Genomic DNA, 27,439 nt, shown 5'->3' with positions numbered 1-27,439 from the left:
CTGTGATCCTAGGCAGTGTTCAGAAGAAGGCCTCCAGCCTTTATGACAACCTTAAACAAGAGGTGAAAGGGGGTGGGGGCTTAGGTGGGACCAGAATCATGTGTTTGTCCCTCTTTTCAAATGTCAATCCATCTAATCCTGCTTTTCAATTGACACCATGAGAGAAGCCACGAGAGAAGCAGGTTATTCGTAGCAAACCACATTCATAGTAATCAATATCTGTGTCCAGCTTCAGACAATTATTACACTCATTAAATTGGAAAATATGTAATTTTTCAGTTACCCTGGTCTTTGTGACACATTCAACCCTCCAAAAAATTATAGCTATTGTACCATAATATTGGTGCTTAAAAATGAAGTTTTATAAAAACAGACGAAGCACTAATATAAAGCACTAATGACTTTCTCCCCTGCTATCCCCCAGACATTAAAAACTGCCCTCTCTTATCATCCACAGCCAGAGGTTTGATGAGCATTTCCATATATTTATTTTATCTTTTGATCCACTGCCTTGTTGTAAGCGAGGCGGAGATGATTACGCAAATAAAAGTCATCCACTGCTGTCAGTAAAACTCCTTTCCAGTGACACTTGAGGACAATCTGGATCTGTGCCAGAGAAAATTAATCATCCAGCAGTCAATTTACCTGTCACACTCTTCCAGTATCCCAACACTGGGGGCTATATTCAACCCAGTTGTCAAACTGAGATATCGTCTCAGAACTGCTTCTATTTCACACTGTGATGCTTCTAATCTCATCCGAGGCCTTGCATTTAGATGAGGTCAAGGCTATTTGCAATAAACAAATCAGGGTCTGTTTATATAGTTTACAGCAGATGTGTACAACATTGGTATTGATCCATGGGACCATTAAAGTTCTAATACATCCTGGTAAATACTGTATATGCATTATATATTACATCCTCCCCTCAGTATAAGACCCCTGTGGTGGCAACACATGACACACAATAACTACATAACCTTTAAACACAGCACTGAGGTATTATCACCTCATGAAGTAAATTTGCAAAATGTGACCTACACACATACCCATACAGAGCATTAGTATTTATTTGGAGACATATTTGTGACCATCCAACAAATATAACCCCAATATTCACTCTCCTTTTAGCTCTGTTTTGGTCTCCAATAACTCTGGAGGAAAATATGTGACTCTTCAGCTTCTAAATGCTGCACATCCATACTTTGTCTCTTATCAGCCATTTGGCCGGTGTATAGGGTTTTCTTGCTGAGCACTGCTGCTGCTGCTGAAAGTGTGAGACCTGAAACAAAAGTAAAGTTGCTGGCTATAAAACTAAAACAATAATTTTAAAAATGCTAAAAGGCTCCATAAAGTGCCCTGTTGAGGGATACTACATATACTACATAGATGTAGTAATTTGGTCTATTGTCAATATAATGATAAGAGCAGTTTTAATAGTGCCTCTATACATTCAGAGACACAATTAGATAAATACAGAAGAAGTAATGGTGTTAATGTTTTCTTTACATTTTTTAATTTTCTCATCTGAAATGTTCATTCTGCTAACTTTCAGCATGTGTCCAGAAAATCCTTTTGACCCTGAGTGGACACTGACGAGTGGAGTGTCAATGAGAGTCAGTTCAAGAGTATGACCAGCAGCTTGTTACTGCATAAACAATGACAACTCTCTGCACAGCTTGTCAGTGCAGGACTTGACTGATGCCAAATGTCTATCTTTAGCTGATCTGATGGCTTAGTTGTTTTAATCATGAATACTGAGCGGTATCTTGAACAGAGTGTCTGCCATTTGTTGTCAGTGTAAGCTGTCACTTGACAGATGCCAGCCAATGTTAGCATATGGCTTTTCATAAAAGTGTGCTCAGTTTCATGGGTTTGTGCATCCTTGTACTTACTTGCTTGCTACAGTCACAGTTTTGTGATTACAGGATGTTTTTCTCACTTCTGACTTGTGAAAGTTTTATTTATATAGCACATTTCATTCCAACAAATATCTTTCTAGAATCAACATACAATGAAGTGTATAAGCTGTGCATATTTCCTTTTCAACAATCACCGACATAATGATAGTAATGATAATGATTAGAAAGTTGATTTATATAGGATTCATCAAAACCAGCAGTTACAAAATGCTTTATAAGGCAGACATAAAAAGCAAAGCATGACATTGAAAAATTTGTTATAGGATATTTTCTCAGAAAACACATTAATATCTGAGATGTTATCACCTAATATAGGAATTAGAAAACAATATCAGCAGACTGTGAAAAAGATAATCGTGGAGGAATCCATTTGTCAGATGTCAGAACAGCAGACTTCACTGTATGAACAGAGTGTTTCAGAAGACTTTCCAGATTTACTGAAAATGAGTTTTGTTGGACATTTGTATCAGGCTAAATTTATGTGAAGTTTGTCTTTGATAAATCATTATGGTGAGTGATAGGCTTGCTTCCTTAAAAACTATTTACACATTTTTTAAAAAAGCTTTTGCCAGGTGTTCTCTTCCACTTCATCTTCCCCTGGAATTTAATCCACTGGTTGGTTTAAAAGCAAATTTTATACTATATTGCAATAAACCTGTTTGTTAATATATTTATTTATTAAACACTGTGTCCATTGTGTTACTCCTGCAGCTCTAAAGCCTGCCAATATCATGATGGTGGACCATTTATGGCAGCCACTGAGAGTGAAAGTCAGTAAGAGAGTGAAGAAGACTTTGGCATGGTCTGCAACAATCCATTGGCATCAACAGGTGCAACTCTTTAGACCCAGTGGTACAGGTAAGTAGCTGACAGTACATCTGTATATATGGAACAGCTTTGTTAGACAAGATATAAAGTGAAATAAGTATATCTCAGTTTTCTAGTCAGGCTTGTGTCTGTTTGAACCATTGTATATTCAAGGCACTGACAGTTATGTGTAGACAAAAAACAGGTGTTTACTTGTTAGTTAGTCTTTATAACTACAGTAGTATGTTGGAGTTGGTCCTCTTTCTCTTAGATCACCAGAGATCCTGCTGGAAGCTTTCTTCAATGAGGAGTGATATATTGATATATGGTCTCTGGGCTGCATCGCTGCCAAAATGTTTATGGGCACCATACTTTTCCCTGGCACTGATGAATATGATATGGTCAGTATTACTCTTAAAATACAACAAAAAAGTCAATTTTAGTCAAAATCTCTGTGTTATTATTTTTAAAATCCCACACACTGAATGAGAATAGTTAGAGATAAGCCAGATTCCAGTGCAAGGTCACTGATTTCTGGCATTTTCTTGAGACAAAAAGGATAAGATTTTTTAAAAAGACAAATAGTGTCTCATATCAAGCTAGAGATACCTCATCCAAAAATATGTTTGAGTAAATATCTGTGAAAATACACACATCTTGCCCTATCATCCCAGATCAGTATTTTATAGTAACTTGTAGATAACTTAACATTTCTCTTGTGAAACCTTCATAAAATTGCCCTTAAGTGTAATGTAACACTGTGATGTACCCACAGATGAGGCATATCCTCACATGATTGGAAAGCTACCAGACCATCCTCTGGATGATGGCCTGCACACACAACAGTTTCTTTGTGCACCTTACAAAGTACTGGAACCCCCTCTGTGGAGATTTATGGTAACATTACCTGGCTGTCATCTAGCTATGTTTATATATGTCTACATTTTTGGGTCTTTCCTTCAGTAATCCAGTCATTCTTTTCCATGCTCCATTTGCTGCATTTGGAACTGCAACTGGGCTTCTCAACAAGATCTAGCCCCCCCCAAACACACACATGCAGACTGTCACAGACTGTAATCCCCCCACCCTCCACTACATGTTACATTAACGTACATCTATGCGTTACATTAACGCACATCCGGACAATCACTGTCACCTTCCAACATTTTTGCACTCTACACTTTACACTTTACTTTTTAATTATGTATAATTATCTTCCTTTTAAATATAGTTCTTGCTTCTTGCTCTTCACTCTTTTCTTTTACTATAACTGTCCTTTAGCACCAATATACCAAGACAAATTCCTTGTATGTGCAAACTTACTTGGCAATAAAGTCTATTCTGATTCTGATTCTGATTAGCTAACTCATAGCAACATTTCTTCTCTTTGGTGATCACTTGAAACCAGCATGATTAACAGCCTGAGTGATTTTAGGAGGGTAGGAGATGTCTTTGGGAAAACATCATGTTTTCACATGTTTTTATGACTTGAACATGAAGACATACACAAGCTCAGATCTTCCTACTCTTTTGTATTCTGATCTTGCACAAGGTGTCTCATGAACTCTAAGGGGAAGGGAGGGAAGCTTTGTCGACTTGCTGATGCAGATGCTGAAGGTGGATCCTTCTTTAAGAATTACATCAAGCCAAATTCTTCAGCATCCACTTATCACAATGAGCCACCTTGTCGGCACATTCGACCACAGCCTTCTGTAAGCATGTGCTTAGGTGCTGTGTGTGTTATCTCTCTGCCCATTTACAGTAAGTAGTTGACTCAATGTGTCACATTTTGCACTGAAGAAGACACAAAATATGCTTCAATATTCTTAATAGAAGTTCAAAGTCTTTAATGTTAAGACTGCCAGTTGATGTAGTGGTGAGGATGGGCTGAGGGGAACTGAGCAGGTCTGGAGGAGTCTGGCAGGGGAGCGATGACTGATTCCAGGAGAAAAGGCAGAGATCACCAGGGCCAGAGAGGGAAACCAGAGTGGGGAGCTTGATTCTTGCAGACCAGGGCAGCAGAGGCAGAGGCAGAGGCAGAGGCAGAGGCAGAGGCAGAAGCAGAGGCAGAGGCAGAGGCAGAGGCAGCAGTGTGTGGAGCACATGGCAGGTACTGCAAGGAACAGGAAAAACACAGTTACTTGAGCCAAAGTTCTTATACTGCTGCTGATGAGTAGATGGACTGCAGGTGTGCCAGGACTCCTCCACCACTGCACCCTGCCTCTGCCAATGAAAAGACACAACGACACACACGCAGGGGAGGAGACACAAAAGGAGGAGACTGGGGAACACACCCACAGACAGGAAAAACACCAGGGATGCTGGAGGTCACAGCTGGAGCTGGGACATAACAATTGCTTCCAGTGTGAAATCGTGCGTGGAACTGATGAGCATCCGTCAGGGTCTACGCTCTGATAAAGAGAAAGATGTGGCTCAGGCGACCCTGAAAAGGAGCCTGACTGAGGAAACCACCAGCAGCACTGCCAGCCTGGCCAACACCAGTGTTTCCAATGAGGGTCACCTTCCTGGGCTGAGCTGAGCACAGTCATCAGTGGGGAGAAAAAGGAGTGATGCTGATGTTGCAGAGTGCAGCAAAAGGTAAGTGTTTGCAAGCATATTTTCCAAAATGTCAATCTACTGCTTTAAAACTCAAGAGATTTAAATTATTTTTTTGTTTGACATAGAAGCCTAGATGTCAACTTGGCTAAGAAAAGAAGGAGAGAATCAAGCACACACAAACTTGAGATTCATCTCATAATAATTCTAATGAGTAAGTATTTAAATATAAGGTCCAACTTTGTGTGTCTACTTTGCCTGATGAGATATTTTACCAGGTATGTGCTTGTGAACAAACAAACATCCTCTTTCTCAGAATTGATCTGCAACTCAGATGGAGCAAAGCCAGAACTGACCCAAGTCAGTCACCTCAAGAAGTGGAAAAGGAACTATGAGGAGACTTCAGGCTCTGACAGAACCTCCCCAGGCAAGAGGAGGAGGAGAAGCCAGGGTGAATAGGATAAAGTCAGTTAAACCAATGTTTCTTCCAATCAGACTCAATACTGACAGAACTGAAGTAACCAAACTGAAGACTAAAGAGCAAAACTCTTGTTCTTTTTCATTCATTATTCTTTTTTCCCCTTTCTTTTAAAATGACAAAGTGAATAATTTTCTTTTAAATTAAATCTTAAGACCTATTTGTAAACCCATTATCTGGGCACACCATCCTCCCCTGCGTTAACCTTTTATTTCATATAACTATTCTTTTGGGTCATCTCTCCATTTAAAAACAGCTGCCATATCCTGTTGCTCATAATAACATTTCTTAGCCTTCACAGGCAGAATTCAGACCACCATGAGATGTGACCATTAAATGCGTCACACCTCGGTAGCAATTCTCACTGATCTGAGCACAAAGCTCAATATCACAGATTTTTCAACAAATCCTCCAAACTAAACATCAGAATGTATTGTTGTTTTCTTTTCAAAAATGACTATAAGCATTTGCTCATCTGGAGCTGCTATCGTCAGGGCAGCATTGTTTTAAATGACTGTTTCAAAAATGATTCACATGGCAGCTGGGTTTGATAGCATAGGCTGCCAGCTTTGTGGTGATCCCCCATATTTATTTTTCATGTCTCATAAAGTTCACACACACCCACCCACACACACACACACACAAAGGATGCAATGAAGTTGGTCCTCAAGGTCTTTCTGCTGTTGACTTTATTCAAGTAACACTTCAAACTCCTGAGATTTGAGTGAAAGAGACAGCAGGATTGCAGCTATAGGAAACTGTAGGCTTAATACACGCAGATTTTCACATCTTTGGTGCACTTAAATTCATCCCTCCTGATCTCAAAAGGTCATGGGAAAAGCAAGGGAATGTTTATGGAGGACTGCATGCAAGAAAACTGTTAAGAGTGAGCACTGTAAAAACACAGCTTCAGACCTGAAATTCACAAGATAATTTTACCTCTGGCATCAATTATCAGACAAACAAAAGCACCTGAAGGAGGTGTTGATTTCCTCATCATATCAGTGCCCCCTGAAAGGTTGTCAAAGTCATATCTCCTTTTTAGAAAGAGGCCTCTTACTTGTCAGCTATAAAAAGTTTAATTTCAGTCATTATATGGACCACTCTGTTGTAGGAATGTGTGAGATTTGTTGTCTAATGATGAAACATTGCTACTCTCACAAGTCAACACTAGAAATACTAGTTGGTTCAACTAATTATTCACATTTTTAATATATTTTCATTATTAAACAGTATGGTTAACTGTTGTATGTATGTTATATGTAGGCTGTATCAGAATAAACTGGCATATATGTGGACAGCCTGCAGGAAAATAAGGCTGCTGGTGCTAGCACTGGTGATGTTAGCCAAATGAAAGCTTCACTTCGTTGCTTCATTGTAGGGCTGTGTACATCCATGAGAGATACATTGGGCTTATGCAGATATTTTTGAAGAAGTGTTGCGCCATATTATGTTGTAATCTGGCCCTCAATCATATCAAAGAATATAGATTTTGTGTATCCAATTATTAAGATCAGTAAAATCATTTCAATCAACTTGGCTTCATGTCAGAAGGACAATATAAAGTCTTGGGCATGTGCAAGTTGTTTATTTCATATTAGTCTGAATTCTTTACTACATGTGTATATGCAATGAATTACAGACCTTAATCACAGTGTTATGTTAACCAGTTTGGTGAAATGTGCACTGAGCAACCTGCAGGACAATGACAGTATGTTAGAGGACAGAGGAGGACAGAATAATCAAGCAACACAGGACAAAACAACCCTACACCCTAACATTATAATTATATCATCTTAATTATAATTAAGATTATAAATTAGATTTTATATACAGCATCATTATTAGACAACTAAAACTTTCAGAACTTGTATTACAGGTGCCTAAGTATCATAAAAAAAAGAAAAATTATTCATACCTGTGGTGTGCAGCGTAATGAAAACTATTTCACTTAACATAAAGGGACTGGGAGAGTTTGAAGACGTTTCATTTAGGGTTACATAATTTTCCCCACTGATTGCAATCATTTGCACCCCTTGTGTCACACATTTGCCCTGTACTTAACATAATAGTATAACAATGTGAAAATACAATGCTTTTTGATTTTCAGTTACAAAAATAAAACTTAAACCACAGAGGCCGAACATTTCTTCTTTTTTTTTTTTTTTTGCACTTTGATGATGCCGTAAATCTTTGTAGAAATGTGGCTCATCATAGTTTATAAAGTGGCAACTCTTGACTGTGAAGCAAAACACGAGAGGTGAAAAACATTTCACACCAGTCTCAAATTATTACATGTATTCTCTGATAAATGTAAAGCTGCCTTCAGCTGAGAGCATTTTTAGAGAGGTTAGTTCCTTACTTACTGAATTCATCTTTGTGCACACAGTTTTAATCATTTTGTTTGGTAGGTACAGTCTGATAATTGGGTAAGCATAGCTGGATAATTAACAGATGAAATTCTTTTCTCATCTTGTCGCTTCTATAATCTCATCACTTAATCTCTGTCTCTAAAACAAAATGCAGATAAAGGGGGAATCGCATTTAAATAATGAGAGAATACATGTGACCAGGTTAATTATCCATTACTTCATGAATTGTGATAACATTTAATTAATTGCTGATTATATTTTTGTGTGAGAGGGTTCACATTTCATAGTGCCCTCCCACTTCCTCTTCTCCCTTCCTCCTCTTTTCCATTATTGTTTCATTTCATTTCATTTTCTGAATGACAGAGAACAGAAGGATTATTCACGTGTATCATTTAGATAACATGAAATAAACTCCCATTGCAAACCGTGTGAGCAACTGCGGAGTGTGTGGAGCTGCTAAATGAGTTTAGGACGTTTGTTTATGGATTTTCAGTCTTTCACTTTTGACCCCTGAGGAGAGTAAGAGGAGTTTAATTCAGTAATCTGTGGATTTTGTGAGCAAAGGTTGGTGATTAATGATATTGTTTCACTGAGTTATGGTGTCCTTCCCTGGTAAGGCTTTGGTAAGGCCCCTATCCATCATACATGAGATCAGAGTTAAGGCCTCTCTGCAGCATGCCGTGAGAGAGGCCTGGTGGTGGATGATGTGTTTGTGGCCGTCTCACAACTAAGATCACCGTGTCTGTCAGGACCGGCAGAGACAGAAAACGATGCTACAATTGTCTGCTCAGGAGACAAGCTATTATTCAAGTGCTCTGTGACAACTCTCAAGCGGCGTTATCAGCCCTTTACTGTTTATACTGGCATGCACGTGCCCAGTGTATGTGAATAGTAATACGATATGTATTTTCAGGCGTGTCAGTATGGATGGAGGTTATCTGGTATGGAGCTAAAAAGCTAATCTATGGGCATCATTGTCATTTTGAAACACCATTTTAAAATGAAAATATCTTAGAGAGACACACAGCTGAGGTGAACTGAACATTGCAAATGTTGAAAAAGAAGATGAGGAAATGTTGGAGGATGACTCCCTGTTGCGGTTCTTTGATACTGTGTCACAGGATGATAAGCAGCCATACTTGATACTAGAGATCATTTATTTCCAGGATGGAGCTTATGGAAGGCAATTTGTGGAAAAAACTAATTTCTTTCCTGATGTAGACAGATTCATTAATTCTGTTCTAAAGACAAGAAAACTGCTGAGTAAACAGAAAAGGTTTTGTCTTTAAAGGATAAACTCTAAAGGAAAGCAGGGAAAGGCTTGCCCAAATGCATAACAGAATAAGAAATGGGTGAAGCACATTGGGTGGTCTTCTTTTCTTGAAAGGGTTTCACTCTCTGCTCTCTGCCTTCTTTCTCTTTCTACATGGAGGTTTTGAGAGTAGGCACTTTAAACATCAATGGAGGAAGGGATAGAGATAAGCGAGCAGAGCTGAGCAGAAATAAGAACATAGATGTGCTTTTCTCACAAGAGACACACAGCTCAGTAGACAATGAAGTAGGATGAGGAATAACTGGCAGAGGACTGTTTTTTGAATTCATGGTTCTAAACTTAGTGCATGAGTAGCTATTTTGTTTTCACAGAGAATCTTCAGAGACTTTTCTTGTTGCAAATGAGTGCAGCACGATAATCATATGCAGCAAGTGCAAGCAAAACTATTGTGAGTCATTATGTGTTTTGCATGTTTTTGTGACCACATTTACAGTAGGTGCACATTTGCGGTTTCACTATGGAGCCAAAGAAGCACCGAGCTGAAGTCTGCGAGGATCTCCATCAACAGACCTGGCACAGCCCAAGCTTCATGTCAAGGATCATCAGCAATAATGAAAGTTGGTTCTCTCTTTTAATGCTGAGTTCTGCTGTACCGTCTGAGGGAGGAAATGTGGTGCAAACAACCTGAACTGTGGTGCTGTGATGGCAATTGTGTGCTGCATCATGACTCATTTTAATTTATATGTTTTTTGGCAGCACCAACACAATCATAGCTCCCAACCCACCCTACTCACTGGATTTGGCTCCCTGCTACTTCTCACTCTTCCCAAAAATGAAATTCAAGCTGAAGGGATGCCATTTTGACACAGTGGAGGAAATCTGGTGTGAGCTGCAGTTGGTGCTTGACATGCTTACAGAACCGGACTTCCAGGGAGCATTCCAAGCGTAGTAAGAGTGCTAGGAGAAATATATCACTGCACAAAGTAACTACTTCAAAGGGGGTGGCACAGTCTCTGAGCCTTTTGGACTCTGGACCCTTGAGGATGAGCCATGTACATAATGGATGGATGGATGAAAAAGAAAAGGGTGCTTTGGTTAGAACCAGAATTACATAAAGTGCCCTGACTCGCTTTTTCTTTAAATTAGAGAGAAGACTATAAGAGCATAAACTGCTGATGCATCTCAAACTTCAAAATGGGACTGTAGCAACTGATCCATCAGAGATGAAGAACCTAGCTAGACTTCTACAGCGGAGTGTCTCAGCTGGGTGAAGCGCAGTCAGCCTCACGTCTCCTTTGATGAGATGTCTGTGGTGGTGCAGCAGCTCAGCTGTGGTCTGTCTCCCAGAATTGATGGGCTTCTTTCAAATTCTACAAAATGTTCTGGATTCTGCAGTAAAAAGAACAGTTTGAAGTTTTCAAAGGCTGTTGGACTCTGGGACATTACCATTGAGCTATAGAAGGGCCATCCTGCCATTGTTACCCAAAAAAGGAGATCACGGCCTACTGAAAAACCAGAGACCGGTTTCACTGCTGTGTGATGATGTTATTCATATCTAGTCGAAATGATAACCACATTGGAATGGAGTAAAAAAGAGCAGGTAACGTCACCAGCTGGGCTGCAGTGGAGCAGAGAGGGGATGGAGGTTTTAGGTGTCTTTCTGGGGAGTGATGACTTTCAGAACAAAATCTTTGATAATCTAATTGAAAAGCTCAGTGGGTCCAGCCTCAGTTATCCTGCAGGGGTGGGGGTGGGGTGGGGTGGGGTGGGGGTGGGGGTGGGGGGGGGGGGTGGGGGGTGGGGGGGGGGGGGGGGGGGGGGGGGGGGGGGGGGGGGGGGGACTTTGGTTGTGTAACAACCCAGCTGCCTCTATGCTCTGGCACCAATGCACTGTTGTAGAACCTCCAGACACACTCTTCATGGAAATAGAGAAGAAAGCAGTGAATTTCCTCTGGGGAGGATTTGATTGGACTAGACCTGCTGTGGGACTGACTGACCTCTGCAGTTGTATAGCAGCCTGGCCTCTTGTGATTGTGCAGCATCTTTCCTACCATAAGCAGCAGCGCTGGACTGAAACAGCATCTGTGCTCCTTTGGAGAGCAAAGAACCTGGCCAATGATAAACACCTGTTCCCTCTGGATATGGCTGGTATGGACACATCACAGACTTCACGGTTTTATCAGCTGCTCCTGTGTATCTGCTACAAAGTAAAGACAACAAAAGAAGGCATTAGGTTTTCATCAATTAATCTTGCCTGAAATATGCAGTTGCTCTCAGTTTATTTTTAGCATTAACTTTCAAAGGATCCTGCTTTGGGAAAGCATATTTGTCTTTATGAATAAAATCAATACATTTAAAAGTTTATTCATACAAACATAACCCCCTGCTGTGTATTTGTTAGGCCCCAGGGACTGCCAGTGCGTGCTGGTGACATGTGAATTGTATGTGTGTTTTTGTGTATGCAAAGACACTCTGAAATGAATAGCCCAGTCACAAGATATTACAAATGAAAATCTTTACTTGAGCCTCTGAAGTTCACAAACCAACAAAAGTACACAAAGCACAGAAAACGAATGTAACTGACTGTAGAGTAACAAGCATCAGAAGCTTCAGTAATCATTTTCATTATTTGCAAAGGAGATTCTTCAGCTGTCATGAACAACAAAAAACAAACCAACACACACACACACACACACACACACACACACACACACACACACACACACAACTCTGATGACTGTACAGAACAGCACACAACAGACAAAGTTAGAGACTAGCCTGTGAATATAAAGGAACATTAAAGAGCTGGAAATTTTTCTCATGAGACCAAAACAGAGTTAAAAGGAGAATTATACACTATTTGTATTTATATTCATTAGATGGCTGCACACCCAACTCCAAATAAATGCTAATGTTGCTCTATGTCTACTGAATGTGTGAGTAGTTAGAATGTTCCACTGTCCCCATGTGGCTACAACATCAGTTGATGAAAGCTTCATTTTAGTACATGGGCCAAAAATGCAACAGTCATGACTCATGGCACAGATTAAAATGTCCCAGAGGCCATAGGTAAATAAAATCCAAGATTTTTATGCAGGACAAAACTAACTGAATGTAAGAATATATTACTATTGTACTGGTAGGTTCTGAAGAATGTCAATCATATGCCTTGTATTGCAGAAAGGAAGTAAGTCTTTTATTCACTGACAGTTCAAAATCAAAATTTACCAGATCTGTATCAGCTAAATTGCATCTGATATAAGAATGAGGCTTAAGTTTTAGATTAAATGAATGCAGCTTATTTATGTTACTGACAACCTTACAAAAATTTTCACCAACATCTGTCACAGAACAGTGTAAGGTTGTTGTGTGGCTGATGAAGACCATGCTTTAGTGGTGTTGCTGTTGATGCAATGTTTGTTGACACTCACAACATTCATATTTTCCTTATAAAAGATGAAACATGAACACTGCCCACCACCAAACTACTGGAAGATATATCAAAAACACAGGCGATGAGCTGCAAATACAGACGAAAATGAGGATCTGTTCCACTCTGCTGTGAGGGTCTTTAGAGGCAAAGTCTGCTTCTTAAAGCTGCAGAAAAACAGAGGGTCCATTATTCACGGAAAAATATGTTTTTGTGTGAAGCACCTGAATACTGGTGTCTATGGGTCATTAGTGATCTTTACACCAGAGAGAGGCTGAATGGAGCTATTTTACCGGGCAGAATACAGAATATAGAGTCCATCAGGCCTCTTTGAGTCAGAGAAGAAAAGACATCTCAAGTGAACACACTGTGGATGGAACTGTGAATGAGCATGAAATCAAGGTAAGTGAAGATATCTAGGTCAAGAGAGGCTGTGGACTGGTTGTGGTTGACGGAGTGATATGCTTTGACGTCAGAAAAAAAAGAGAAATAAGCCTTATAAAACTGCAACTTGGATGAAACATAAATGAACACTGTAACATGAGACATCTGCATGTAATTAATGGGCTCTGATTTTAGACACATTTTGATAGCCATGCCCTTTTAGCTATACCTAAAGGATAGAGGCATGGCTTATTCATAAGGCTGAGAATTAAGCTCTGCTGCACCATACTAACTTAAATGAAACATGCAGGCTTACACTGCTAACAACTGGCAACATGTTAAGGCAAGTCATATGTAAATGTTGATTGAGCAAAATCAATTAAATTTTCAGTACATCTAATGATATATGTACATGTCAGAAATCTGAATTATAAAAAGAAAACAGTTTAAAAATTCTCCTTGTTATATGTCAATTTTCATATCTGTGTTAGAAATGTGAGGAATGCTTTATAATGTGCTGACATGCCTTCCAAAGAGTAGACCCCTGTAGGTGTGGTTGATGGAATGATGGATGTGAAGTAAATCAGAGATAATGTTGTTTTTATATCCACATACTCAGCATAGGGTTAGATATTTACTATGATCATGCAAAATAAGTTGATGTATGATATATGACACGTACCATATACCATTAGCGGGGCAGGCATGTTCAAAGAAAGAAAATAAGAGTGACAGATGTTGCAGATGTATTCATCATTTTACAGGACTAGATGTTGACAGTGATGCTATATTTGTATCAGAATTGCAAGAAGATGTGTTTTTTTTTCAGTTATCTAAGAATAGATGTTAGAGTAATGAACATGTTTAATAAAAGGTGTGAAAAATATCAGTCCATAAGACTGGAACCATAGTGTTCATCTCTTTACTTTATTTTTCCTTTCATTTCTCCCCTATAACTGATGCCATCCTTTATCGAAACAAAAGCATGTCCATCATTACCCCCTCCATTTTGTACACTTTGTGATCTCATCATGTCTCTAGGTGGTTCAGCATAGTAGAAATGTGTCTTCCATACACTCTGAGCCTGCAACAAACAGGACCTGTCAGTAGTTAAGGCAGAGCCTTTAACAGAGCCTTTGATCAGACTTCACTCTGTATTTGAGGAAGATACACAGGGAGAGCAAGAGAAACCAGCAGACCTGATAAGTAAAATTTTGTTTTGGGAAAAAAGAGAAAAATAAAATAAAACCCAATCATTTAGCACCAACTAATTTTTGTATTCTGAGGGTTTGAAGGGGCATATAGTAGGAGCACAATCTTTGACTTGAGATTTGACCTTAAACTCCTCCTCCTCCTTTTTTTTTTGTCTTGGAGTCATCCATAATGACTTTTAATCAGTACAATCCTTCAGCTGTGGCACACCCCTCCGACAGCAGTCAGATGTGTTGGCTAGGCTAACATGTTTTAATTGTTGTATATGCTAAGCTGCAACAGGAAGGCTTGCATCACTAGAGACCACTGACATTGCTGGTTAATTGCTGATTAATTGCTGGTTGCATCCTGCAGCATGTTTAATGTTTTATGACTTCAGAGATCTCACCTTGAGCTTTGTATTCAAAGTATTTAGTGTTTAGTAAGGTTTAAGGCTGCTTCTGTGCTGTTAATGAAAAATTCAAGAACATTTTTAACTGTGAAATCCCAAGGTGCCCCCATTGTCCATACTTGTACAGAACTCCTCTCATCCAATAATAAAGAATTTTTGATAATCAAGTGCACCTAAATGATAAAGACATTAACTTTCTGCTATTTCCTGATCACTAAAACTAGAGTCTTGAAATTCTCACAGCATATAATTTGGAAAAGATCAGAATATTAAATTATTCCAGAAAAATATTGTATCCTGTCATGGCCTGAGGAAGAAACTGAGAACACTGAGAAATGACTTTTATTTTACAAGTGTCTGTCAGTGTTAATACATTAATGGAGTCTCTTGACAACATAACACTTCAGACTTAACTGACATCTCCTTTGTCCTGGCCACGGTCATTTGAACAATGTTGTTTGCAAACACTAATTACATCCACATACTGATTCACATCGCATTGTGTTGGGCCTGTTTGCGGGACTTCAATAGGTAGAGATGCAGACATTCTACTGTCAAGATACAGACAACCACAAACAGCCTGAAGGTATAACTACTGACCTTTTTCATGCGAGTGGGATTTGGAAAGAAGGTCTTTTAAAAAACTTTCTGTTTATTTCAGTGTGCCTGCATTTCACACACACATATTGTACTGATTTACATGGAAAAGTCATTAAAAAGTCAGACAGAGGAATCAACTACAGAGACTCATTTAGGAGGGGGTGCTCGGATCTCAGCAGAAGGATGCGAGCTAGAGGCTGCTTCATCCTTGTGTGCTGCATCCTGTAAAGTTCCATGTCCTTGTAAATATTATTCATATCATGTTGCAACATTAAAGATCATGTAGATTGCTGCAGTGTGTAGTGATGGAGGCAACTGGATTTCAAATCTGAACACTTTACTATGTTTGTGGGGTCTGAAAACAGGGAGCCCAATATACTTGTGGGGTCCAACAGCTTTTTGAAGACCACAGTGCTGGAACCCACAACAAGTTAAGACTTGGTTTTAAGGTTAGAACTGCATTTACATTAGGGTTATGGGTAGGCATTCTGTTGGGTTGGTTAAGGTCAGGGTTGGGGGCTAGGGAATGCATTATGTTAATGACTGGACCCGACAAAGATAGGTCTACAAGGATGTGTGTTTGGATGAGTGCATGTGCATTTGTATCTGCACATTTTCAATACAGGATCAATGCCACCCTGCTCATCTCATCTGATTAATATATCCCTCAGGGACAAAGAGCCAGCTTTTAACAATATTATAAACTATACCCTGTGCCAAAGTATCACTACTATTTAATCATCAATGAAAACAGAGCCAAAGGTGGATGACGACATGCAGGCAGGATCTAATTTCATAGTGCCTTAGTCAGCTAGTTTGAGTCAAGAAAGGGTAAAAGGGGTCTTGGCGATGACACTTCTTTCTCTTGGTTTTAATTGGAATAAAATGACAACAGTTCCAGCCACTAACCCTCCAATGATTGAACCTTCAGAGGAGTGATTTTCTTGAAGTCTTCTCCTCTGTCGTGTTCTGCTTCCCTGCACCCTGCAGACAACCTAAAAGGTAAAGGATTAGAAACAGTTCAGCCGAGCAACAATCCACCAGTGCCCCCATCAGAAACTATGAGGAATTACAACACACCAGATGAGCGAACGTGCTCCTCAGTGTCGGGCTGTGCTGAACATGATGGATTATGTGCCACTTCTCCAGGACTCAGTGGTGAGTCAGGTGTAAGCAAGATAGTAAGACACAACCAACTGGAAACCATATAATCTCTGTACTCTGATTAATACCTTTTACCTAAAGACTGTCTCTAGAACTAGCATATCTAGACCTCATAACAGATCCTGAAATAAAGAGCTGAAGCAAGAATATACTTTTTCCAGTTGTTAGACCTCAGTAATCCATCTAAGCACACACAAATTTACACACTAAAATGGAAATGGGAGTTTTAAAATGTTTATTAAAAAAATAGAAAAACTTACATAAAAAACAAGGTATAGATCTATATGTCATTTACACATTACAACCCATCCATAATTACATAGATATGAGCTGGGGATTTGGTTTGTGGGAGTTAGTTGTCCTTTACATGGCTCGCTGAAAAGCCAAACTGAGAACAAGGGGACAGTTCCAGCAGTATCATGTTGATTCCATCAGTTTGGTACCCAGGGTGTTACAATAATCAGACTTCTGGAACACATGACTTCACCAAAGTTTGGTTTTTGTTAATGGCTCTACCAAAACTCCTGTAATGGTGAATATGCGATGTCCCAAGCTCAAGTCCTTTTATGGATTACGGTGTAAATTATGTAGCTTTGAAACCTTGTTTTAGCAATACTGACTTTAAATATGGAGAGGGATCCCTCTGAAATGTAAGGACCTCTTACGCAACCGATTTGTAACTATGACCTCTGAATTTAAAAAAAAAAAAAAAAAAAAAAAAAAAAAAAAAGTGTGACATGATGATGCTAACATTCACTGACTGCAGTGGGAGTCTGCTCCTAGAGCATACACCTAGAAGCTGTATCTAAAAATAATAAGATTAAAATAAGTAACCCTGACAGTGCTCATTGAAACAAAGACAGAAAGCTTTAGCTACATACAGGAAAAAGGGAAAATTTGGTCATTTATGAAGGCAGTTAAACCTGTTGCTTAAACAGAATCAAAGGAGATATAAGGCAGAGAAAACAAGCACTTTGCTGGTAATAAGTAGCACCAACTATTTCTGAAACCTAATTTTTGAAATGACGAGTGAACACTGCTAAAGATGCATTTCCCCAGTACAGTCTATCAAGAGAAAATGCACCTAAAATAAAAGTCAAACCACTGAGAAGTGGTTGTTGAAAATGAGAACTACAAGTGGAAAAACATTTGAACAGGCAGTTGGCAAAAGTTCAAGTGATAGTAACGCAATGGTAAATTAAACATGAGAAAAATGTTGGCATCATGGGATTTTTGGCACATTTGTCATGCTGTTATACCATAGCTCCCCCTTCTGCTGGAAAGCTGTTCACACACAAACACATTCCATCAAGGCCCTTAAATCCATCTATTGCACAGATCAATGTAGTATAGAATCAAAAAAAAGCAAACTTATAGTGGGGAGAACCCCTAAAATAAAACTAAAATGTGAAATAAATTAAATAAAAGCAAGTCATTGTTGCATATAAATGCAACAAACTTAAAATAAGGTGGCAATGTTTACAGTACAAAAACATCATAGTGCTGATGTGAACAACAACAACAACAACAAAAAAAAAAACCCTCAGTGACAAAAACAAGAGAACAAAAAGATTATGACCAAGACACACAAAAAAAAGAAACACTTAGTACATTCAAACAAGTAATCACAGTTTAAGCACTTGAGACAAAGTCAGTTTTGTGCCATCACACCAAAAATATCAAGTCAGCGTTGCGCTGCATAGGTAGAAAGGTAGTGCTTCACTTCAGTCCAGAGTACAATTCAGAGATGATAGTCAAAGCTGTGAGAGCTCTCAATCAGGAGCGTGCTGTTAGGGAGTTGCATTCAGAAGACCAAATGAGCCAAAAATCTTGTCAAAAAGGCTCAAAACTTGGAGAGACAGACCAGGTTTGACAAACCAGTTCAGTACTATGGCACACATGTTTTAAAACAGTTGCAGATTTTAGCTACTGGGAAGTGACACTGGTGAGAAGACTACATCTGAGAATAAGCAATTCCGCATTCTACTCAAAGTCTGTGCTGGTGTACATCAAATTTAGAGGAAGGGCTCTGACTACCATCAGACTGATATAATAAAATGACCAGAGTTACATTTTACAGTCTTCCTTCATCTGCAAGAGCAAGTAGCTTCACTTAATGCTTGCACAATGCTAGCAGAGATCGATCATTCCTATTTTTGCAAGACTCCAACAAAAATAGGTATCATGAATCATTCACGGCTTCTCAAACCAAAGAATCATGATGGACTGGGTGAGGCCTTCAACTGCCAATACGACTAATGTCAAATCCTGCACCTTCAGTCTTTCATCTGCTCTGGTTGAGAACAGGAAGACTGTCCCTCTTTCTGCGTCGCCAGGTGTTACGGTTGTACTGCTGTTGGTTCCTGAAACCTGATGCCGCGTTATGAGTCTGAGGAATGAACCGCTGCTGGGGACTGAAGTTACCTTGAGAGTGGTTTTGACTTCGGAAGCCGCCACCTTGGTTGTGCTTGAAGCTCAATTTGTGCGGCTCAATGGAGCCATGAGAATTGGATCTCATGGTGTAAGTGTGGCTCTGCTGCCCTCCTACCTGAGGGTGGTGGAGCCGGTGGAGGGGACTAGGGAGGGGGCTTGTGGAGTTTGTGTGGTGGGAGACTTGTGCAGCTTGTGATGCATGACGGTGCACGACACCGATTGAAGGTGGATTCTCGTGGTAGAACTGGCAATCAGAGAGGGATGGGATGGTTAGGTTTTCTGGGAGGGACACCTGGACCTAGGCAAAAAAAAAAAGAGAGAATATACATAACATTTAACAAAGAGGAATATTTAACTACAAATTATACATCTTCAAATTCTTTTTTTGCCCACATACCTACATTAAACATACTCATCTAAACATGATTTTTTTGGGGTTGAAATTCCAAGGCAGTATGTTTCATGGTCATGTTTCTCAGACACCCAGAAAGTAAAATAAATGAATAAATAACTAACTAAACCAACCTGAGGCGTGGTGTGGATGAAGCTTGCTGGATGTGCCCTCAGGTCAGTAGCCATCTGGATTACTGAATGGACTGAAGCCAGGGTGAGGGGGTGGAGCTGGATCGTAGCATTGCTGCTCGGGGGAGAATCAGACTCCTGGAAAAAGAGACGTGAGACATAGACTATTAGACAGGAAAAAACTTAAGCAGATGAACTATGGACAAGTTATACCGGAGGATATCATAGTTGTTATGGTCATGTTATTTCAAAGAGAAACTTTGTGAATGCACAAAAACACAAGTAGTGGTTCGCCACTGTATGTTACTGCACTGCTGGTGATTTATCGATTTAGTGAATGTTTAAGAATTGAAAATACATCCTTCGGTCTTACTATGTCACTTCCGGAGGAGGAGGAGGAGAGCGAGCATGCTGAGGAAGATGACGATGAATGGTGTTGGGGGCTGGGAAGGAAGACTGGAGAAGGTGAGGGGGAGTCAGTGCTGAGGGGGGAGGAACTGTCTCTCTGATCTTCCACAGAAACCAGCATCAGTCTGGCAAGGTCCTGCTCACAGGTCTCCACATCTGCAACTGAACAGAATACTGCTGTTGGGGAAAAAAAGTTGAAATTGATTTAACAGTTTGAGTAGATGGAAAATCATTTTGTTACTTTTCTTGAAACCACCACAAATGACAATTCCAGTTTAAATGTTCTGGAAAGTAGACGCAAACCCAAAGTTGTCACAAAGTTACCATGGTTCTCCAGCTTGGTGTACTGCTTGGCTCCCCACTTCTTAATTGTCCAGTCCCTGTAGGCCAACACTTCTGGGCTGACTTTGATGATTCGTCCTAAAGTACTGCAACACAGAAAGAGGTATAGTCCATAATGTTATCAGGATGAATTCAAAACTAGCTCTGAGAAAATACTACAAAATTGGGGGGGGGGGGGTTGATTAATGAAGAATCCAACCTGTCATACTCTTTGTTGGGGTAAGCACGTGCAAGAGGAGACACTCCATGACTCAGTACCATGTAGGCAAAATCAAACACCTGCTTGACCTGCAAGACGCCGTATGAACTCCTGCCCACATCATTCCCTGTGAGGATCAGAAAATGAATAATTCCATCCACTGTTGATATTTGCATATCAGGAGATGGTTCATCAAGATGAACACTTGGTGGTGCCAATTATCACAGGTGCCATTAAACCATTGCAACAGAAGATGAGTACAATAAGATTATGCGCTCCAGTCAAACCTCAAATGAAAGACTATGTTGTAAATATGACATGGCATTTCTGTTTGTCTTATGCATTAATTTGGAGTGTTACAGTCTCTTCATCACTCCACATACAGCTGATGTTTTTGTCTGCTGCTATTTTTCATCTCTTCAGTGGAGCAGAAGAGTCAGTGGATGTTTAAGTCACATGCTTCACGTACGTCATAATTTATTCACAAAGTCTCATTTTCACTCAAATTTCTGAATACACAAGTCTCAGTCTGACCTGGCTGTATTGGATCTTCTATGCAGAGCATTGATGGCCTATTTCCATTCCCCATGGCTTTGAGCATTTCCTCCTTGGACAGGTAGGCCCCTCCATTCTTTACCCGGATACCGGTTTTCATGTAGTTGAAATCCCGGCCGTATAGCTCAAAGAACTCTATCAGCAGGATGCCCAAGTTGATGTTGGCACGTCGTGTGTCGATCCGCGGATGTAACTGTGATCAGCAGGGCAGGGAGAACTCATTACCTACTCTTTAGTACCTACCTTTGTAACCAAAATCCAGCCAGTGCTAGACCGTTCCATGATTGACAGCACAGCAGGAAATACATTTATAACTAACATTATGTAATGTTTAGTATATATGTTTTGTTTTCACCTTCATAAATTCCCAAGACATTCAAAATCATGCATTTGTAAAATATTCAAGTATCAGCCCCATGAATATATAATATAGTAAACAAAAAATATACATTTCTTTGTGATCTACTTCTATGAACACTAAACTATAACACATTTCAAAATTATGCCACTGAACTATACATACACATATATTTTCAACAGGCATATGTATATTTGTACCTGCAGGAAGCTGATGGCCATTAGTATAAGGCTGTAAGAGCTGATGCCTCCAGTGAAGACTTCGTTCAAATCCCTCTGCAGTAGGAACTGCTTCAAGACGAAGATCAGAGGTGGCAGAACAGTGTACTTCTACAAAACACAGACACAGACATAAGAAACAAACCGAAAGAAAAGGAGAAATGGTGGCGTTTGTGTTAAAATGTCAAGCATTAAAAGGCTTACCTTAAGGTAGCTTTTGATGAACTGTGCTGCTTTCACTGCAGTCTCTACATTGAAGCTGATGTCCACTTTCACCTCTGTTTCATGGTCAGTAAGCTTGATGATTGGCACCTGGGGACAGTTTAAAAAGTCATCTGTAAAGGTAGGTATGTGGACCAATTTTTCATGATTTGTGTTGACATGACGTTTTTGTTCAGCTAACAGTTGCCAAAAATAAGAGGACCCTCATGTTGGTGACTTACTGTAGCTTTGTCAAGGACCTTGATTGGATATGAGCCAGCCACATTGTGTTTCTTCAGGGCTTGTTCCAGTTCCTGCAGTGGAGGATGGTCCCACTTTCCAAACACCACCAGGTCAATGTCACTAAGAACAAAAACACAGAGTACTTAAAAAAAATAAAAAATTCTGGCTACACTCTGTGCATGGTGATGTGCAGGTCAACAAAACCACAACATTAGGGCTTAGTTTTATGCTGTTAAAATAATTCAAGAATTTGGAAACGTGCAGTCCTGTTTTACATATACCGAGAGCCCATGCCACTGAGCCAAAGATGTGGGTGGAGAGGTTGTGCAACCACAATGTGACAATTTGACAGATTAAGACTTTTTGAAGAACAACAAGATAAAAAGAGAGGAAATGGTAACTATATCTGCAGTGAAGCTACATTTCTTTGTCTCTTTAACTGGATAAAATGTTCTTGACCACCTCTCAATGCACGATTTCTGCTAAGAGATCGTGTTGTTATACAAAATACAATGGTGAATTGATTTAGAAAGAAGCAAGTCATTTCAGGAAATTAGTTCATGATGTGGTCGTCTTAAAGACCCAGTCCTGATTCATGATTAATGCGTTGCTGATCATGGAGTTAGCTAAACTTATGAGTAAATACAGTAGTGTGGTGTTGAAACAATTATGGAATTAAACAGCTGCCTTGTTTTCCCCATTCTAAAAACTGTTGTAATTACTGTTAGACTGATAAATTATTTCCAAATGATGCTTCAGCTACTGAACAACTACAAAGAACACTGTATGTTACTGAAGCTCTGACAAAAATGAACATACCCTACCAAATATAGAGCTCCCACTTCCTCAAAACTCGCATGTGGGTGAGGCATTTCAAAAGAAGCCCTTCTAAGGTCATACTGTGCAAGAAAAGTACAAAAACAAATGTTACCTTGTTGGAAGATACAATCCTGTGCTAAAGCTGCCAAATATCTCCACCTGCAGAGCACAAGACAAACGAAGAAAAACCTGATTTAGGTTGTAACACATCATTACAACCATTATCAGTTTGATAGCTTATGTGTAAGCCAGTTTGACTTTTATGTATGCAGTTTGGCCATGGATTTAGAATAGCATTTAGCCTCATCTCCTACTCACATACTTTCTCAAAAAACAAAAATTCTTAAGATCAGTCTTGATGAAATGATCACAAATGCATTGCCTGGTGTGAGTGTGTGCTGAAAACAACAGGTCAGGAAAATAATACAGGTGGCTAACCTTACATTAAAAAGGGGCTGTATGCAAGTTTTCTCCTGCAAAATGTGTTTTTTGTCAGAAACAGGTGGTGGTTATAGTCACTTACCAAGGGCTTCAGTCATTATTGTGTTTACAAAACAAGAGGTTAAAATACACTGTCTGAGCAGTGCTACTTCTTCAGGGCAGACTGGATGCTACACCAACATGCTATCTGCCGTCTGGGCAGAGGCTAGCTGGTAAGCATGCTAACTTCAGTAGAAGAAAAGAAGTGATGGAAAAGGAGGCAAAACACGTTAAAATTGCTGTTAATTTCCACCACTGGAGGCAGCTCTTGGTGCGTTATGGAATGATGTTTGATGTTGAACTTGCAACATTTCTCCTAGGATTGTATCTAAACAGTTAGCTGCAATGCTAATGCTGGCTACATAGCAAAAGCAAAAGCTTACATATAGCTTTAACAACAAGCTTTTTTTGCTGGCAACATGCTAATAGCTTCAGTAGATGTTTGAATGTAACTTGGCATTAACAATTTCATAAACAGTTCTCATAATTAAGACAAACTACAGATTAAAGAGCAAACTGCAGACGGCTGCAGGAGATATCACATCATCAATTATAGTTTGTATGGATGTGAAAGGGTTTAGTTAATGCTAGTGATTATCTTATATATTGTGATACTAGATATTGTTACTGACTGCACGTGTCCACTTTCCTCTTAAAAAAAAAAACAAAAAAAACAAAACAAAAAAAAAAAACAAACTTATTTTCTGGTCACAGAACAGAGCCCACTATCGAAATTAAACATTTACACTGTCACAGTTTGGAAGAATGACACAAAATGGTCTTTAGAGACAAGAAAAACAGAGTGAGGCCCAGTGGGACTTCTGTGGGCCAGGATTAGTTCAAAATGTTTATAATGGTAACCATAAAAAAAATGCTATTTGTTACAAAGTACACTAACATTCTGTTGGGAACATAAAATGGAAAATAATTTACTGTTGCACTGGGAATGCAAGTGACATGAATATTGAAAATATCTTTGTTTGGACATATAGTGTAAACTAGGCTGTTGACTGCCTACAGTGTGGCCAAACAAGATATGAAAAAAAGCAGTAAACATCCAGACACACTGGCTGCTGGCTATATTAGATAATAACATTGATTCACAGAGTACATAACAGCTTTGCAAAGTAATTTACAAAGCAATAAATGAAAGTCAATACAAGACATAAAACAATGTATTAAAAAGAAATAAAAGCCAGCAAATGAAAAATCCTGATGAAACTATGAAAATGGGTTAATAATGGGTTAAAATATTTGCTATAGCACCAGGGAGGCCTCTGCATACATTTTTTAAAAGCACTGTTTGTGTGAAATGGATTTATACATGTAGTTATGCAATGCTCATTCTTTATATACAGTCTGTGGTTTAGACCGTGTCTAAGGAGGTAATTCACTTAACTGCCATTATATTCTGTCTCCCTCTTGTATGTAAATGGGAGTAAACACCACATCAGACACATTAAACATCTCAAGACAAATCAGCCCATTGCAACATCTCCCCTTACCTCCACCTCAAAAGTGAGGAATTGAGTTGAATAATCTACCAGACACAGGAACATATTACTCAGACTGATTCCCTCATAATATTACTGACTTCACAAAGACAAACTGGGAGAATAGATGGCTAACTCAGTGTCTAAATCCATCATCAAACATTATGTTTGCAAAGTTTTGTCTGCTCATGCTTATGTTGCTCGGAGAACTAGAATTAAAAGAAAACTTATGAAGTTAAGGACCATGACACCATCAGCTTGGTCTGAAAATGCAAACTTTAACTTCAGCCTTGTCCAACTTTGGCAAAGGAGTGTGAACTTGAAGCAGGATTATAAGCAATACATCAGGAAAATGGTAGTGAAGGGGAACAGCATGGCCTCAAGAAATAAGCACTTAGTATGCCTCCATAAAAAAAAAAAAAAAAATTAGACATTTTTACATACTATGTAGGCCAGAGAAGGGCACAGCTCCCATACACAGGAATCACAGCCCGAGTTGCCTCTCCATGCTGCTGCACCAGCACATGACTATTCTGCTGACACTCACCCGCGCTGTGGGCCACAAGTCCTTGATGACACTTTCTATTCTGTTCACGACGTCTCTTCTCATGGCCTCCTCCTCTGGTCGTGGTGACATGAAGTTGAAAAAGTCCACTATCTCTTCATGCAGGCTGTAAATAAACAAGGCAAATTGGACATCTCGGATCACAGACTGACACACAGGAAGGAAAACTATGTGAGCTCTGTACGACTACAGACTGTACTGCATGGTACATTTTAGTATTCAGACAGAAATTACAGGCACAGGGCCTACTAAAGGCTAGACCACAGGTAATAGACTAAATTACATGGAGGGGGGAAAAACATGTCAAGTTGGATTTGTACTTTGTGCATCATGCATGACTTTACATTACCTGAGGTAAAATACTGAATATCCACATTTAACAGTGTACATTTACTACTGCACATTTTGATGTGTGACCTGGTGGAATTCTGTCAAGAACCCCACGAGGTCCCCAGATCTCACTTCGAGAACCTTTTAATGATTGTAAAAAGAAGGGGGGAAAAAAAGAGTCTCCATATCCCCTTACCCATTAATGCCCGGACTGTACCGCCTGGTTTTCCACAGGCTGCAAGAGGAGTCCACATAGTGTCCATTGCAGCCGTAGGACAGGAGCGGGTTGATGCCATGGAAGGTATTGGCTCTGTTCAGATGCCTCCTGCGGCCGGATGAATGAGACTGATAGTGGTGGTGCTTGTTCCCATGCTGATATTTCATCCCCGTGGGGGTGTGGCCGGTAGATTGTTGCATGCTGCGACAGTGTTGCTGAACAGTGTGAAAAGGCGGAGGGGGAAATTGCTGTGCTCTGAGATTGTTCTCGTTCAACTCGTGCTCACCGTAGTGTAAAAACCGGCTGGCCTCCTCTGCAACGCTCAAATTGTCGATCTGCAGACAGGAGCCGGAGGGCGACGAGCTTTCGGCCTCCGAGTCCAGCGAGGAGGAGGACGGCGACAACGAGCCCTTCCTCCGGACACTTCCTCTATCTCCGCCGCCGTCTCGCTTTGGCAGTTTCCCGAACACAATCCCCGGCGGCGGGGGTGCTACATTTTTGCAATACTCGACGATTGAATCCGCGGAGTTTGAATTTTGCGCTGCAAAGTTGCGTTGGAGGTGAAGGCGGTTGTCGATGCCGGAGTTTGCCCCAAATCCCTGAGAGGTTTCCCAAATGTGCATCCACAGGGAATTGGCAGGTCCCTTCTGCTCGGGCTGGATCCAAGCGGTCCTGGGATCCATTGGACTCGAGTTTACGGAGAACCTCCTCACGAGAAAATGGCGAGCAATTTGGCAAATTAAACACTTTGCACCCAAGGTAACAAATAAATCCTACCGCGTTGGTTTACTTGTTATCCTTAAAGTGCTTCATGTTCGGAAACTGGTTTGGTTTTCCAAGCAGCTTGTTCAACTCCACTCCCCATGTAAGTCAGCCAATATGGCGCACCCAGCAGCACGAATCTGCATCTACGCATGTCTGAGGGATTTAAATCTTTGAACACACCCCCTCAGCACCGAGAGATGCGTCAAGTCACCCACATACAAGGCGGAAAAACCGGAAGTTAAAGTATTTCATTTATGCTTCTCCAAAAGATCACATCAAACAACAAACTTAAGACAAAGTGCCAAATAATAATGCATTTGAGAAAGTATCCTTCTTAAAATATTAACTTATTTTTAAGCTTTCCACATCTCACACGTGTTTTCAGTACGCATTAATGCTTCATATGTAAAGTTTCAAAATTAGTTGGGCTTTTTTTTTGAAGGCTACATCCAGAAGTGGTGTTTCTTAAATGTTTGACCCCCTTTACAGAGATGAGACGGTTGTAGCAATTTGACCGGATCATTAGTCGCTCTTTATCACATTTTTTAAGACTATTGTTGTTGTGATAAATGCATATGCGCCACAAAAATTACTCGACAGGATGAACAGAAGTCTGTTTTCTTCCCGCAGTGATTTACGGATTTAATGCCTTGCTATTATGCTATTAGATGCATATTCCAGACGGCAATTTGATTAAGGAGA

General features: G+C 39.9%; 1 protein-coding gene across 3 annotated transcripts; it reads right to left on the bottom strand.

The window, feature by feature from the left end:
- Positions 1–16,807: 16,807 nt before the first annotated feature.
- Positions 16,808–27,350, bottom strand: LOC108889046 (terminal nucleotidyltransferase 4A). Of its 3 annotated transcripts, none has more exons than XM_018685334.2 (12): positions 25,952–27,350; positions 25,408–25,531; positions 23,000–23,046; positions 22,068–22,188; positions 21,829–21,936; positions 21,607–21,735; positions 21,028–21,241; positions 20,494–20,620; positions 20,277–20,380; positions 19,918–20,126; positions 19,548–19,682; positions 16,808–19,320 (listed from the first exon to the last, which is right to left on the bottom strand). In XM_018685334.2, exons 1-12 carry the CDS (start codon positions 26,653–26,655, stop codon positions 18,874–18,876), a joined length of 2,469 nt encoding a protein of 822 aa, XP_018540850.1. In that variant the 5' UTR covers positions 26,656–27,350; the 3' UTR covers positions 16,808–18,873. The 3 variants fall into 3 exon arrangements, with proteins under 3 accessions (XP_018540850.1, XP_018540841.1, XP_018540861.1); XM_018685325.2 differs by having other exon boundaries at positions 19,918–20,129; positions 25,952–27,349; XM_018685345.2 differs by having other exon boundaries at positions 19,918–20,114; positions 25,952–27,349.
- Between the last annotated feature and the right edge of the window lie 89 nt (positions 27,351–27,439).

Source organism: Lates calcarifer, linkage group LG15 (genome assembly GCF_001640805.2).
Source record: "Lates calcarifer isolate ASB-BC8 linkage group LG15, TLL_Latcal_v3, whole genome shotgun sequence".
NCBI classification, from domain to species: Eukaryota; Metazoa; Chordata; class Actinopteri; family Centropomidae; genus Lates; species Lates calcarifer.
Note: the sequence above shows the minus strand (reverse complement) of the source record. Positions and strands in the feature narration are given on the sequence as shown.

What these genes read in the sequence shown, in the direction of transcription:
- LOC108889046 (XM_018685325.2), bottom strand. Translation starts at nt 26,655, where the DNA reads ATGGATCCCAGGACCGCTTGGATCCAGCCCGAGCAGAAGGGACCTGCC. An exon ending in TACAGTCCGGGCATTAATGG is followed by an intron (nt 25,532 to 25,951) that starts GTAAGGGGATAT and finishes GTTTATTTACAG; the next exon opens with CCTGCATGAAGAGATAGTGG. An exon ending in GGATTGTATCTTCCAACAAG is followed by an intron (nt 22,189 to 22,999) that starts GTAACATTTGTT and finishes TTTTGTTCTTAG; the next exon opens with TGACATTGACCTGGTGGTGT.